The 14,069-nt window shown below is 46.9% G+C and overlaps 1 protein-coding gene across 6 annotated transcripts in view; it reads left to right on the top strand.

Moving 5' to 3' along the window:
* Window positions 1–14,069, top strand: part of PRRC2A (proline rich coiled-coil 2A) — a 122,446-nt gene that overhangs the window by 81,938 nt on the left and 26,439 nt on the right. For 5 of the 6 annotated variants that reach the window (XR_005743489.1, XM_040323104.1, XM_040323102.1 and 2 more), the window contains 4 exons: window positions 1,937–2,031; window positions 2,123–2,234; window positions 13,075–13,151; window positions 13,272–13,433. Coding sequence is in view for 5 of the 6 variants with exons in the window: in XM_040323104.1 (XP_040179038.1) it covers window positions 1,937–2,031; window positions 2,123–2,234; window positions 13,075–13,151; window positions 13,272–13,433 (446 nt within the window). In the remaining variant the exon portion in view is untranslated. The remainder of the gene's footprint in view (window positions 1–1,936; window positions 2,032–2,122; window positions 2,235–13,074; window positions 13,152–13,271; window positions 13,434–14,069) is intronic. The other variant, XM_040323105.1, reaches the window with a different exon arrangement.

Below are 14,069 nucleotides of genomic sequence, written 5' to 3'. Positions count from 1 at the left end.
TCCTGACATCACACATATAAAGCAAAAATAGAAGACGACCCTTCCAAATTAAGTTCAGGTGTTTCCTAAACTAAGAATAAAGTTGATTAAGTTTCCAAACATTTAGGTACAGAAAGAGGCAGACGGTCTCATCAAATAATATCCAAAAAGGAAGGGTATTGCACAGGAAAACACTTCAACATTTCAAAATCCATGCTTTCAGGACCTAGGTTTTGTGACTGTCAGGCAAGGTACACTGAAAGTCTCAGACTCAATACATCTAAGTATCATGATTTATGCAAGTCTCAAGACGGGGAACGTACTGTACTGTAGGGAATACTAAGGCCTGTAATGATCAGTTCCTGGTACTTGCACAGAATAGGAAATCAATAAGCATCAGTAAGTAGCCATAGAGAAAATAAAGTTGTAAATGTGGAAGAAAAGGGCACCTCAGTTGTGGATCCTCTAAAAAAAGAATGCAGGTAAGAATCCTGCACAATGGTCAAAAGAAAGTGCTGGAGTTTAAAAGAGAAGTAAGGGATTTTTTTATCCCAGTATCCTACTTGCCTAGGTGGATGCAGAATTGGTCCCCCAGGCGCCTCTTCACTGAGAACCGAGCGATCGAACACTGCCGATGGCTCAGTTCTCACAGCTCCCCGAGCAGAGAGCTGGTGGCTGTCAGTCAGCAGCCCTCTGCTCTGCTCCCACACTCACTGGATCGCTGAGCTGTAGAGGGGCGGTCATCTTGGGCTCTCAGTGGCTCGCTGAGAGCCTGAGACGGGTGTCAGTCCAGGCACCTGGCGAATCCAGACTTCCATTGTCGGGATGACGTGGTGCCTGGACTGATTCCAGTGATGTCGCCAGAGAGGTGACTTCAGACCACTCTCTTCTGAAAACGTGTCACAGGAGTTCAAAATGTATTGCACTCCTCCTGTGATCCATAGGAGAAGCCCTGCCAAACAAGCTTTGTCTGGACTTCTCCTTTAACCTCTTCCTGACTGCGCTGTAGCTGAATGATGGCTACAATGTGGTCGCACATTTTTATATAATTATAGGATACTGCTCTTCCAGGTGATTAGTCACGCCGATCAGCAGGCCAATGAATGTCTGCCAGCACCCGCTGATGGGCAAGGAGAGACACAGGATGGAGCTCTGCATATATAGCACTGATCACTGTATTGGTTTTGCTGGTTCCCACAAAGTGTCAATTAGTCCGCCACAATATCGCAATTCTGCTATAAGTCGCTGATCACCACCATTACTAGTATAAAAATAAATTAAAACTTGGGTGACTTGAACAGAGCTCTGACCTCAACCCTGTTGAACACTTTTGGGAAGAATTGGGAGTCTTCTTGTCCAACATCTCCTGACATCACGATTTTGCCTAATGGCTGAACGGGCAAAATTCCTAGAGACAATCCGAAAACTTGTGGCAAGCCCTCCTAGAAAATTGAAGGCTCTTATAGCTGGGAAGTGGGGGCCAATATGAAATATTTCAGGATTTGGAATGAAATGTGCAACAAGCTCATATTGATGTGATTCAGCAAACTTTTGACCATATAGTGTACCATCATTTGATTTTGTAATGGCCATGACACTGGGTTGAAGGTGGGAATTGTAAAAGGGGCATCCCACCACCTGGGGTTTTTAAATCCAGCATGGGACAGCAACATTGCAAAACTGAGGTCTGTTTTGGGTGGAGTTGGCCTTTAATGGCAGTCAAATTAGAACAAGCCAATTGTAAAAATAAAGTGGGAAGTCTGCAGGAAGTTGTTTTCTTTTTACCTGTGTATGCCAAAACTTGTAAGCATCTGAGAATCACATTATTTTTCTTTTAATGGTGTGTGGTGGTGGGTTTTTACTTTTACGTCACACTCTTTTTTTGGTACCTTTTACCTTGATTTAGCTAAGCTGCCTTTATGCAGATGGTGTTTGGTAATTGGTGATCCTCTTTCAGACTCTTTGCTGGCCGCCTGTGAATCAGTTAGTGAAAATGTTGCAGTTCCAAAGCGAGTTGTGTGCTCTCTGAAGCCACAAGAGGTCCCACTGGAGGTACGTCCGTAAGCAAAGCTTCAGCTTTCCATTCAGTGTGACCCATTAGCCCTAGAGCAGGCAGTCAAGGACCACCATTGCTTTTTTATAGGATACAGCTCGTGATGGAATCTCAATGCCAGCCACAGTGTGGAAACAGAATGTACCTCGTGGCTACCAGTTTCGATCCTTCCGGTCAGGGGTCTGGAACAAAGAGCAGAGCAGTAAGTTAGAAGAGATTTTTAAAGATCTACAACCACTTAAAGCTTTGGAAACAAATGTGTTGGTAGGGAAGATGGGCATTTATTTATCCACTTTAGGACCGCCCACCACACTTATACTGCAGCAGGGTGGCCCCACTGTGCCAAATCACCTACATATATGTGATTAGGTATTTCTGGGTAGGGGGGGGGGGCGCACGTCTGCTGCTCCAGCTGTGCTGTCATTTGCTACAGCACAAGCTGATCAGTGAGTCCTGGTCAATGATTTATGTCTGATTTATGTCTGGAACCCGCCAATTGGCTGAGCGAATGGCAGAAGAGGGCCCTGTGTAGGTAAACACCACAGAGTTCTCCACTGTCAGCAGCGATGCACCGTTTTTTTTTTCACCCTGCAAAGCAGGGAGTAAAAACCGGAACATTGTTTAGTAAAAACTACACACAGTAAACATTGTTAGGCATGCAATTAAAGTGATATTAAAGTCTTGTTTTGTTTTTTTGTGTGTGTTTAAACATAACAAATATGTTATACTTGCCTGTCCTGTGTAGTGGTTTTGCACAGAGCAGCCCAGATCCTCTTCTTCTCAGGTCCCTTGCCAGCGCTCCTGACCTCTCCCTCCTGCCCCTATAGCAAGCTGCGCCAGAGCCGAGCCGCTGCTCTGTGTGTCCATTCAGATGCCCACTGTCTTTTCTAATTGGCTCACTGATTTTGACAGCAGTGGAAGCCAATGGCACCCTCTGCTGTCAACCAATGAGGAGGGAGGGTCCTGGACAGCCGAGGCTCGTATACAACATCGCTGGATCGAGATGGGGCTCAGGTAAGTATTAGGGGGGCTGCTGCACACAGAAGGCTTTTTATCCTAATGCATATAATACATTAAAGTGGAGGTTTACCCTCAAAAAAAAATTCTGACATCACATGGAGTCGAGCCATCCTACCGACAGAATGCCGGTGGTTTTTTTTTTTCAGCACATACCTCGTTATCACGCTTTTCACCTCACGGCAATCCCGCGGGACTGGGCGTTCCCAAGCACTGCCTGTGATTGACAGGCTTCTGAGTGGCGCATACTGCGCGTCACAGGTTGCCGAAAAAACCCGAACGTCAGTGCGGCTCTATACGGCGCCTGTGCACCGACGTTCGGGTTCTGTCGGCAACCTGTGACGCGCAGTATGCGCCGTTCGGAAGCCTGTCAATCACAGGCAGTGCTTGGGAACGCCCAGTCCCGGGGGGTGAAAATCGTGATAACGAGGTATGTGCTGAGAAAAAAATAAAAACACTGGCATTCTGTCGGTAGGATGACTCGACTCCATGTGATGTCAGAAATGTTTTTGAGGGTGAACCTCCACTTTAAATACATAAAATAATGCAGCGCTAAAAATAATAAAGCATAAATCTAAGATTTCATATAGGTAATGTCTGACAGTTCAAAGACTTATAGACAGTCCCAGTTCATGTACTTTAAAACCAAGGGTGACATAAAAAAGGCACCAACAAGCAGGGATAAGATCCTCAGTAGTGATCGGGGTGCTCAGATAGGTTACAATTATTGTGCATCCTTTGTTGTGCTTCCACCATAAATACAGACCACTCACCTAACTTTGTGGACCTCTGAGTAAACGCAAAGGTCATTTACACTTTTCCCACAGGGGCAATCAAAAAGATGAATTTCTGCCCCCAAGCCACTCCAACGATCAAAATCCAGTATTAATCTTGTAGCAGTGGTATAAACCTCTTGCAGTTGGTAACATCGTAGGCCATGCAAAAATCAATAAAACATAGTGCTCTCTGCTTGTACTTAACTGTAGCTTTATTAAAACAAGGAAAGTTACTTACAAACATAGCACTGATACCCCAGTGCTACCGCACCATGACTCAACGCCTCTCTGCACGATCTGAAAGGTGGCTGTAATGACATCATAGATGACTGGTAATCTAGTGACTGGTGTAATAATCGAGCAGCAGCAGGGACAGTTAAAGTACAGTTAATACAGAATGGATTAAAGGCTAACTCCACCTTTAAGACCATGTTACACCCATATTTATGGTATAACATGGTGCATAGTGCACTCCTTGTCTGCCAAAAATGATCAGCTGAAAATAGGGTTAGCATTTTGTCGGGGGGGGGGGGGGGGGGGGGGGAGTGCCGATATTGGCATGCTGTGTTCTGTTAACTTCAATGCAAAATCGCCCTTATTGAGTTTAATGTAAAAATCGCCCTTATTGAGTTCAATGTAAAAATCGCCCTTATTAAGTTCAATGTAAAATCGTGCCCCATTAACTTCAGTCCAATAAACACCAGCCACATTAATTTAAATGTGAAAAAAATATATTTCTCTTCCGTTCATGGACAGACCGCAGCAATTGACCTTAGGGTATTATCCTCCCTTTTAGGAGATGGACTAGGCAGAAAAACAGCATGTTAAGTGTTAAACACTCCATACAGTACAGTACCTCCCAGGGGACGGTTCCCCCGGGTACATCCCCCACACTCTGCTCTGCAGCCCCAGTTTTTTTCTGCCTAGCAAGGAGAATGACATGGCTCCTCTGGGCCCATGTGCTCTGAGGCTTTTTTTTTTGCAATTTTCTTGCTTTTCTTTTTTGTTTTTCCTGCATTTTTGGATCCTGAGATCTACAATCAACTGCCGACTGGGTGACAGGCTGGATCCTCGATCCTTGTAGTCCCCCCAAGTTTGGCCATCGAGCGTGTGCCGGCCTTTAGCTATGCGCTGGGCCGTCCACGACATGCCCCCGTTGCTCCATGGGTGGTCGATGAGCTATACGCTCCAGGGCACACATATGACTGGGCTCTATGTCCGTGTCGCAGTGTGCCGGGCCGACAGCCATGCCGTAACTGCGCGGACGTTGGTTCTGTGATGCCTCCAGCAGGTGGTCGCAGGACGGGTAAGTTAGAGTCCCCTTGCTTTGGCATGGTGGTGTGGCTGGTGCATTCCTGTGGAGGTCAATCGGGGGTCCGCCCTGCTTTCCTCTCTCCCTTCCTCTCCCTCCTTTCCACACATTCTGGGTGGCGGGGTCGGCCATGAGGTGGGGGGTCCTCCTGGGGGGCTCCATCCAGTGGCTGGGGGCTGTGTCTGCTTAGGGAGTGCTGTTTTGCAGCCGTATGTGCAGGGGGGCCTGCCCGGGGGTCCCGGGTGTTTGCACTGTGTTCACTGCATGTGGTGTGTTTTACTGTGTAATCGCGGCCGCCATTTTGACGGTGCCAGGCGCTTTTATTAGAGTTTGGCGGCCATTTTCTTGTAGCCCGCATGTTCTTCAGACACTTACTGAACGGGCAAAGTTGTTGCTTCAGGAGTTGGAGGAGCATCAAGCCCCTCCGGACTGTGTGGCGCTGGCCGACCAGTTGGCGCAGGGCCTAAAATTTGTCTGAGTCAGCCATGGATACGCTTCCCTTGCTCTCCAGGGCATACGCAGTGGTGTTGTGCCGCCTTGTCTGGCTGAAGTGTTGGTCTGCGGACTTCTTCTAAGAAGGCCTTGGTGGACTTACCCTTTAAGGGTGAACGGCTTTTTGGGGCTTCTCTAGATGACATCATCAAAGATGCCACGGGAGGTAAGAGCACTCTGCTCCCACAATCTGGTAAGGGTAAGAAGCCTCACTGTAGGCAGGGGCCCTCCTTTACCGCCCCCAATCATTATTTTCGTCCGCCCGGTGCGGCAGATAAACGTCCCCAGGACGCTAAGGCGCCCGCTGAAGGGCAGAAGCGCCCCTGGTTCCGCAAGCCCAATAAGCCTGCGGAAAAGCCTGCTTCCGCATGAAGGTCTGCCCCCGCCCGTCTCTCGGGTGGGGGGGCAGCTTCGCGGCTCGGTGGAGGTCTCTTCTTTCAGACCGGTGGGTTTGCAATGTAGTTTTCTTTGGGGTACAAGATAGTTTCTCTCTTGTCCGCCAAACAGATTTTTTCCTTCCAACCTCCAGCTTCCTCCGGGTCGTCGGGAGGCCCTGTTTGGGGCTTTTCAGGATCTGCTGGTCAGGGGGGTGATCGTGCCGGTTCCTTTACTGGAACGGTTTCAGGGGTTTTACTCCAATCTGTTTGTAGTCCCCAAGAAGGAAGGGGTCCAACCAATCCTGGATCTCAAGGCCCTCAACTATTTTGTCAAAGTACAAAAGTTCAGGATGGAGTCGGTTCGCTCTGTAGTGGCGGCACTCCATCAAGGGGATTTCCTGGATATCAAGGACGCGTACTTGCATATCCCCATATGCGCAAAGCACCAGAGATTTCTGCGCTTTGCGGTCGGGGAGGACCACTTTAAATTTGTGGCCCTCCCTTTCGACCTGGCTTCGGCGCCAAGGGTTTTCACCAAGGTGCTAGCTCCGATTCACGGTATCGCTCTTGTAGGATACCTGGACGACCTTCTTCTGAGAGCTTCTTCAAGAGGTGGATGTGTCTATCACCTGTCAGACCCTCCGGGAATTCGGTTGGCTGCTAAATGCTCAGAAGTCGGTGTTGGTACCGTCTCAGTACCTGGAATACCTGGGGTTGGTCCTGGATTCCTCGGAGTCTAGGGTTTTTCTTCCCACGGAGAAACTACAGACACTGCAAACTGCAGTGAGGCGGTTGGCGAACCAGAAGTGGTCATCGCTTCGCTTTTGCATGCGAGTTCTGGTTCTGATGGTGGCCTCCTTCGAGGCGGTTCCGTATGCTCAATTTCACACTCGAGTGTTACAGAGAGAAAATCTGTTGCGTTGGGACAAGCTCCCTTCGTCTCTGGATTACCAAGTCCGGGTCAGGTCCTCCCTAGTGTGGTGGCTGACATCTCCGGTACTTCGGGCCGGGAAGTCGTTCCTGCCGTACCACTGGAACGGTGGTCACAACGGATGCCAGTCTCTCTGGCTGGGGGTGGGGGGGGGGGGAGTCTGGGGTGTTCAGTCAGCCCAGGGGCGCTGGACTCGTGAAGAGTCCTGCCTGCCAATCAATGTCCTGGAACTCCGGGCGATCAGGCTGTACCTTTCCAAGTGGTCTCTGAGACTGCAGGGCCGCCCGGTCAGAATTCAGTCGGACAACGCCAACGGCTGTGGCGTATGTCAATCATCAAGGGGGCACACGGAGCTCGGCTGCAGCGGCGGAAGTCACTCACTTCCTCCGGTGGGTCGAAAAGAACGTTCCGGCTCTTTCAGCCGTTTACATTCCGGGCGTACAGAACTGGCAGGCGGACTACCTAAGTCGCCAAACGCTAGACCAAGGAGAATGGTCGCTACACACGGATGTGTTTCAGAGTCTGTGTCTGATATGGGGCACTCCAGACGTGGATCTTCTGGCGTCCCGACTCAATCGGAAGGTGTCACGGTTCGTGGCCAGGTCAAGAGACCCGTGGGCTGACGCGTTGGTGGCTCTGTGGGGTCACTATCGCCTAATCTACGCCTTTCCTCCTCTGAAGCTTCTTTCTCGTCTGCTGCGCGGAGTGGAAGCCGAGGGGATACCAACAATCCTAATTGCTCCGGATTGGCCTCACCGTCCCTGGTACGCGGATCTGGTGCGTCTGGTGGCAGATGTTCCGTGGCGCCTGCCACTGCGAGAGGATCTTCTTTCGCAGGGTCCTATCTTGCATCCTGCTTTACAGTCGTTGGCTTTAACGGCGTGGCTATTGAGAGCCAGGTGCTGAGGGACCGGGGTCTGTCGCATTCGGTAATCTCGACCATGCTGCATCGCGGAAGTCTACTTCCTGGAAGATTTATCATCGTACGTGGAAGGCTTACATCTCTGTGTGAGGAGATGAATTGGCACCCCCGTACATACGTGATGTCCCAGATTCTGCTGTTCTTACAGCTTGGAGTGGATCAGGCTCTCGCCTTAAGTACGATTAAGGGGCAGATTTCGGCCTTGGCTGTTTTCTTTCAGCGACCTTTGGCGGCACACTCTCTGGTGCGTACATTTGTGCAGGGGGTTTGGCATGTGGCCCCTCCTGTGCGTCCTCCACTGCCTCCGTGGGACTTGAATTTTGTCCTCTCGGTGCTTCAAAAACCTTTTGTTTGAGGGCATTAGGGAAATCCCTTTATTGACTCTTTCCCAGAAGGTGTTTTTTCTGGTGGCAATCACATCGGTCAGACGGGTGTCTGAATTGGCGGCCTTGTCTTGCAAGGCTCCTTACTTTGTCATCCACAGGGATAAGGTGGTGCTGCGTCCGCAGCTGTTGTTCCTTCCTAAGGTTGTTTCGGCCTTTCACATTAATGAGGACATTGTCCTTCCATCCTTGTGTCCTCGGCCGGAGGACCCAAAAGAGGCTGCATTGCATTCCTTGGACGTGGTTTGAGCCTTACGGGTGTACTTGTCTGCTACGACTCCGTTTCGGAGGTCGGATTCACTGTTCGTGTCGGTCACTGGTCCTAAGAAGGGTCTGGCGGTCTCGTCGACCACCATTTCTAGGTGGATCAGGCAGGTTGTGCTTCAGGCCTATGCCTTAAAGGGGCGGGCGCCTCCCTTCCCGGTTACGGCGCATTCGACCAGGGCGAATGGTGCCTCTTGGGCTTTCCGCCATCAAGCGTCTGTTTTACAGGTGTGTAAGGCAGCAACCTGGTCGTCGGTCCACACCTTCTCAAAGTTTTACAAGGTGGATGTGAGTGCATCTTCGGATGCCTCTTTCGGCCGCAAGGTTTTGCAGGCGGCTGTTTAAGGTTGAAGTTCCTCCGTTGAGGAGCTCTGGTTTGTTTGGGGTGAAATTGGTTTGCTGTGTTTTCCCACCCCTCGATTTTTGACACTGCTTAAGGACGTCCCTAAGGTCTATTGCTGCTGTGTCCGTCCATGAACGGAAGAGAAAATAGTATTTTTGCCGTAAAATCCATTTCTCTGAGTTCATGGACGGACACAGCACCCACCCCTCCTTTGTTTGTACTGCTTGTTACGAACTGGGGCTGCAGAGTGTGGGGGATGTACCCGGGGGAACCGCCCCCTGGGAGGTACTGTACTGTGTGGAGTGTTTAACACTTAACATGCTGTTTTTTCTGCCTAGTCAATCTCCTAAAAGGGAGGATAATACCCTAAGGTCAATTGCTGCTGTGTCCGTCTATGAACTCGGAGAAATGGATTTTACGGTGAGTACAAAAATCCTATTTTTTTATTAAAAACTGTCAATTTCGTTTTTCAGCCAAGTGCATCCTGAATTTTAGGTCCAGAATTTTCATTTTCGATACACCACTATTTCTTCAAATGCATTTATTTTGTATGCAAAAGGTGGACATGGCCTTTAATCAGGGAGATCATTGCACTTGGAGTCTCAGGTACAGCTTCCTCTCCAGCAAGCCAGCAGGAGAAAAGCAAGCAGAACTCAATAGGGACATTGCCAAATTTCACTCCACATTTCATCAGACTAGAAGTCAGAGGCAGCAGTGCCTTAGATGATCTCACGCTGCACATTTACAGCTTTGAGGCTACAGAACGGGTGTTCCTAGGCAAAGTTGCGTGTCAGAAAATGCACTGCTATATTTTAGGATAAATTCTAGATAGTGTTTTACAAGGTACTGCTTGGCAACAATTAATACTTCTAGACGTTCTTTATGACATAGCAACCCTTCACTTTTTAAGTTCACTTTATAAAGTTCAGTTGCAGTGGGGGAGATTCAGGCTAATTGCAGTGATAGATCCCATTTAATAGTGGCTGGTTGGTTCACATCAGAACAAGTTGCGGCAAATGCTCGTTCTATGCGGGATTCCAGGAGTGTGTTCCAACGCGCTGCGCTTGTATTCTGCATGCGGGTGGCAATATATTGGTAAGGGCACCCCAAAAGCAGATCACAATTTTCGTGATCTAAACGGGTTGCAAAAGGCACCACGTGGAAACCTCATGGGAACCAGCACGATTCCGTGTGATCCCGCTGTGAACTGGCCCTTAAACAGTAATCAGCAGAGGAACTAAGTACTTCCTTTACTAATTACCTCTCTTTTGCAGTGTTATGTTTACTACAGATAAAGGATGAAACCTTGTAGTAACCAGTATAGTAAATCTTGCTAATTCCAACAAATACTGTTAGTGTAAAGGTACAGAATGGTTTATGTATAAAGGTTACAATTTTATATATATATATAAAATATATATATATACACACACACACACACACGTATAACCATTTTAACCACTCCAATACCGCACACCATCAAATGACGTCCTTGACTTTGTGCGGGGATATCTGAATGATGCCTGCAGCTACAAGCATCATTCAGATATCATTCTTTGCAGCCGGCGATTGTGTGCACGATAATGATAGTGGCAGTTCTGCGGCGGGAGGGGACGCCCCTCCCGCCGCCATTCCGAGCTTCTCCGGGCTCTCCCGTGCCATCGGGGGCACGGAGAAGGAATCGTACGGCGCTGGCTCAGGACGATGGAGATTTCCAGTCATTTCTGTGACCGTCGGAGTCCCGGGCGCTACATTACGATGTCACGCCAGCGGAAGTAAACAAAGCTGCGACCGCATGAGATCAGCGATTTTTTTCGATCTCATGCTTTACAGCCTGGAGGAGAGATGTGGGGTCTTTTTGACCCTGCATCTCTCCATAAAGAGGACCTGTCACAATACAGGGAGTGCAGAATTATTAGGCAAGTTGTATTTTTGAGGATTAATTTTATTATTGAACAACAACCATGTTCTCAATAAACCCAAAAAACTCATTAATATCAAAGCTGAATATTTTTGGAAGTAGTTTTTAGTTTGTTTTTAGTTTTAGCTATTTTATGGGGATATCTGTGTGTGCAGGTGACTATTACTGTGCATAATTATTAGGCAACTTAACAAAAAAAAAATATATACCCATTTCAATTATTTATTTTTACCAGTGAAACCAATATAACATCTCAACATTCACAAATATACATTTCTGACATTCAAAAACAAAACAAAAACAAATCAGTGACCAATATAGCCACCTTTCTTTGCAAGGACACTCAAAAGCCTGCCATCCATGGATTCTGTCAGTGTTTTGATCTGTTCACCATCAACATTGCGTGCAGCAGCAACCACAGCCTCCCAGACACTGTTCAGAGAGGTGTACTGTTTTCCCTCCTTGTAAATCTCACATTTGATGATGGACCACAGGTTCTCAATGGGGTTCAGATCAGGTGAACAAGGAGGCCATGTCATTAGTTTTTCTTCTTTTATACCCTTTCTTGCCAGCCACGCTGTGGAGTACTTGGACGCGTGTGATGGAGCATTGTCCTGCATGAAAATCATGTTTTTCTTGAAGGATGCAGACTTCTTCCTGTACCACTGCTTGAAGAAGGTGTCTTCCAGAAACTGGCAGTAGGACTGGGAGTTGAGCTTGACTCCATCCTCAACCCGAAAAGGCCCCACAAGCTCATCTTTGATGATACCAGCCCAAACCAGTACTCCACCTCCACCTTGCTGGCGTCTGAGTCGGACTGGAGCTCTCTGCCCTTTACCAATCCAGCCACGGGCCCATCCATCTGGCCCATCAAGACTCACTCTCATTTCAGCAGTCCATAAAACCTTAGAAAAATCATTCTTGAGATATTTCTTGGCCCAGTCTTGACGTTTCAGCTTGTGTGTCTTGTTCAGTGGTGGTCGTCTTTCAGCCTTTCTTACCTTGGCCATGTCTCTGAGTATTGCACACCTTGTGCTTTTGGGCACTCCAGTGATGTTGCAGCTCTGAAATATGGCCAAACTGGTGGCAAGTGGCATCTTGGCAGCTGCACGCTTGACTTTTCTCAGTTCATGGGCAGTTATTTTGCGCCTTGGTTTTTCCACACGCTTCTTGCGACCCTGTTGACTATTTTGAATGAAACGCTTGATTGTACGATGATCACGCTTCAGAAGCTTTGCAATTTTAAGAGTGCTGCATCCCTCTGCAAGATATCTCACTATTTTTGACTTTTCTGAGCCTGTCAAGTCCTTCTTTTGACCCATTTTGCCAAAGGAAAGGAAGTTGACTAATAATTATGCACACCTGATATAGGGTGTTGATGTCATTAGACCACACACCTTCTCATTACAGAGATGTACATCACCTAATATGCTTAATTGGTAGTAGGCTTTCGAGCCTATACAGCTTGGAGTAAGACAACATGCATAAAGAGGATGATGTGGTCAAAATACTAATTTGCCTAATAATTCTGCACTCCCTGTATATTCCTATTACAAGGGATGTTTACATCCCTTCTACTGGGAATAAAAGTGATCATAAAAATTAAAATGTAAAAAAAAAAATAATAATTTGAAACACCCGTCCCCGGATGGCCTTTGGAGATTTTTAAGTACTGAAGTTTGGTGCCATTCCATGAGTTTGCCGAATTTTTAAGCGTGACATGTTGAGTATTATTTACTCGGCGTAACATCATATTTCATATTGTACAAAAAAAATTGGGCTAACTTTACTGGTTTAATTTTCATTTCATGAAACAATTTTTTTCCCCAAAAAAGGCGTTTGAAAAATTATTGCGCAAATAACGTGCGAGATAAAAAGTTGCAATGACCCCCATTTTATTCCCTAGGGTGTCTGCTAAAAAAACATATATAATGTTTTGGGGTTCAGAGTAATTTTCTAGCAAAGAAATTATGATTTTTACTTGAAGGAGAGAAGTGCAATAATAGGCCTGGTATTGAAGTGGTTAAAGCGATGTATTTGTGACTTAAATAAATGAGCCAATTGTCCGTGTACAAATTGCAGCAACCCTTAGCAAAACTGCTGTGACTGCTTAAGAATTTTCTACTGTTAACAAGTGAGATCTGATTGGTTGAAGCAATTTATACCTCATTATTATTTGTACTGCCTCCTAAAACATTCCCAGTTGTCTCATTTATGCATTCTTGCATTGTTTTCCTACGGGCTTCATTTCTTCCTTTTTTTTTTTTTTTTTTTATTATTTTTTTGTTTACTGTGTACACATAGATGACAGAGGGAAGCTTGTTCGTTCCTACACAGTGGAGCCTTGGATGGACTCTTATGAAGACCATATTGGTACAGAGGTAACTATACCTAAAGGTGGCATTAATGTAGTTGTAAAAAAAAAAAAAAAAATGTTTGTTACATTGAAGAACATCATGCTATCAATACAAACACCTTTTCCTTTCCTCTTTTGCTCTCAGATGAGCCAGTCAGACAGTGGCGTTGATCTGAGTAGTGATTCGCAGCTCTCTTCCAGTAGTTGTAGTCAACGCAGCTCTCCAGATGGTGGGATGAAGCCTGAAATGGGCAAGAGATCAGTACGCCCAGGGTCCTCAGGTCCACCGCCGCATGGACACATTCTGGTAATTCCAAGTCTATATAGTCCTCCTTGCTGTGCTATTTGCAAAATTAATGGAGCTTAAAGAGAAACGTGAAGGTCCTAGTTCCTGACAATGCAATATGAAAATGCTAGCTGCCTCTATCATGCTGAGTCACTGACCTGACAATAAGTGCGAAAATAAGGACCCAAAGTTTCCTAATCTGCATAAACTTATTCCAGTTTAGTGAGCCAGGGTGGGTGAAGCAACAGGTTTGCATAGAATCTGAGAGGTCAACAGTGGTCTCTCAGTACAGGTTTAATTGCACAATACTAATGTTTTTTCTCTTTCGTTCATAGACGGACACAGCATCCTTTGACCTTAGGGTTATGCTTCTTCCTACCAGGAGATTTAGGCAGAATTCTACAGCACTTAAGGTGTTAAAAACTTTCCTTCATGCCGCTCCTCCCAGGGGGCGTGGCTCCCCCAGGCATAACCCCCACTCTGCTTTAGCAGCCTCAGTTTGTTTCTGCCTAACCGTCAGGAGAGTCAGGCTCTCTCTGGAGTCCTGGACTCTGGAGTTTTTTCTTGCAAATTTTTTTGCATTTTGCGAGTTTTTTCCTCGCTTTTTTATTTTATTTTTATTTTTGAATCCTGCGATTCTTCTATCAACAGCCGACT

This window comes from Rana temporaria, chromosome 9, assembly GCF_905171775.1.
Source record: "Rana temporaria chromosome 9, aRanTem1.1, whole genome shotgun sequence".
Classification (NCBI taxonomy): Eukaryota; Metazoa; Chordata; class Amphibia; order Anura; family Ranidae; genus Rana; species Rana temporaria.
This window is presented reverse-complemented; position numbering and strand designations above follow the sequence as displayed.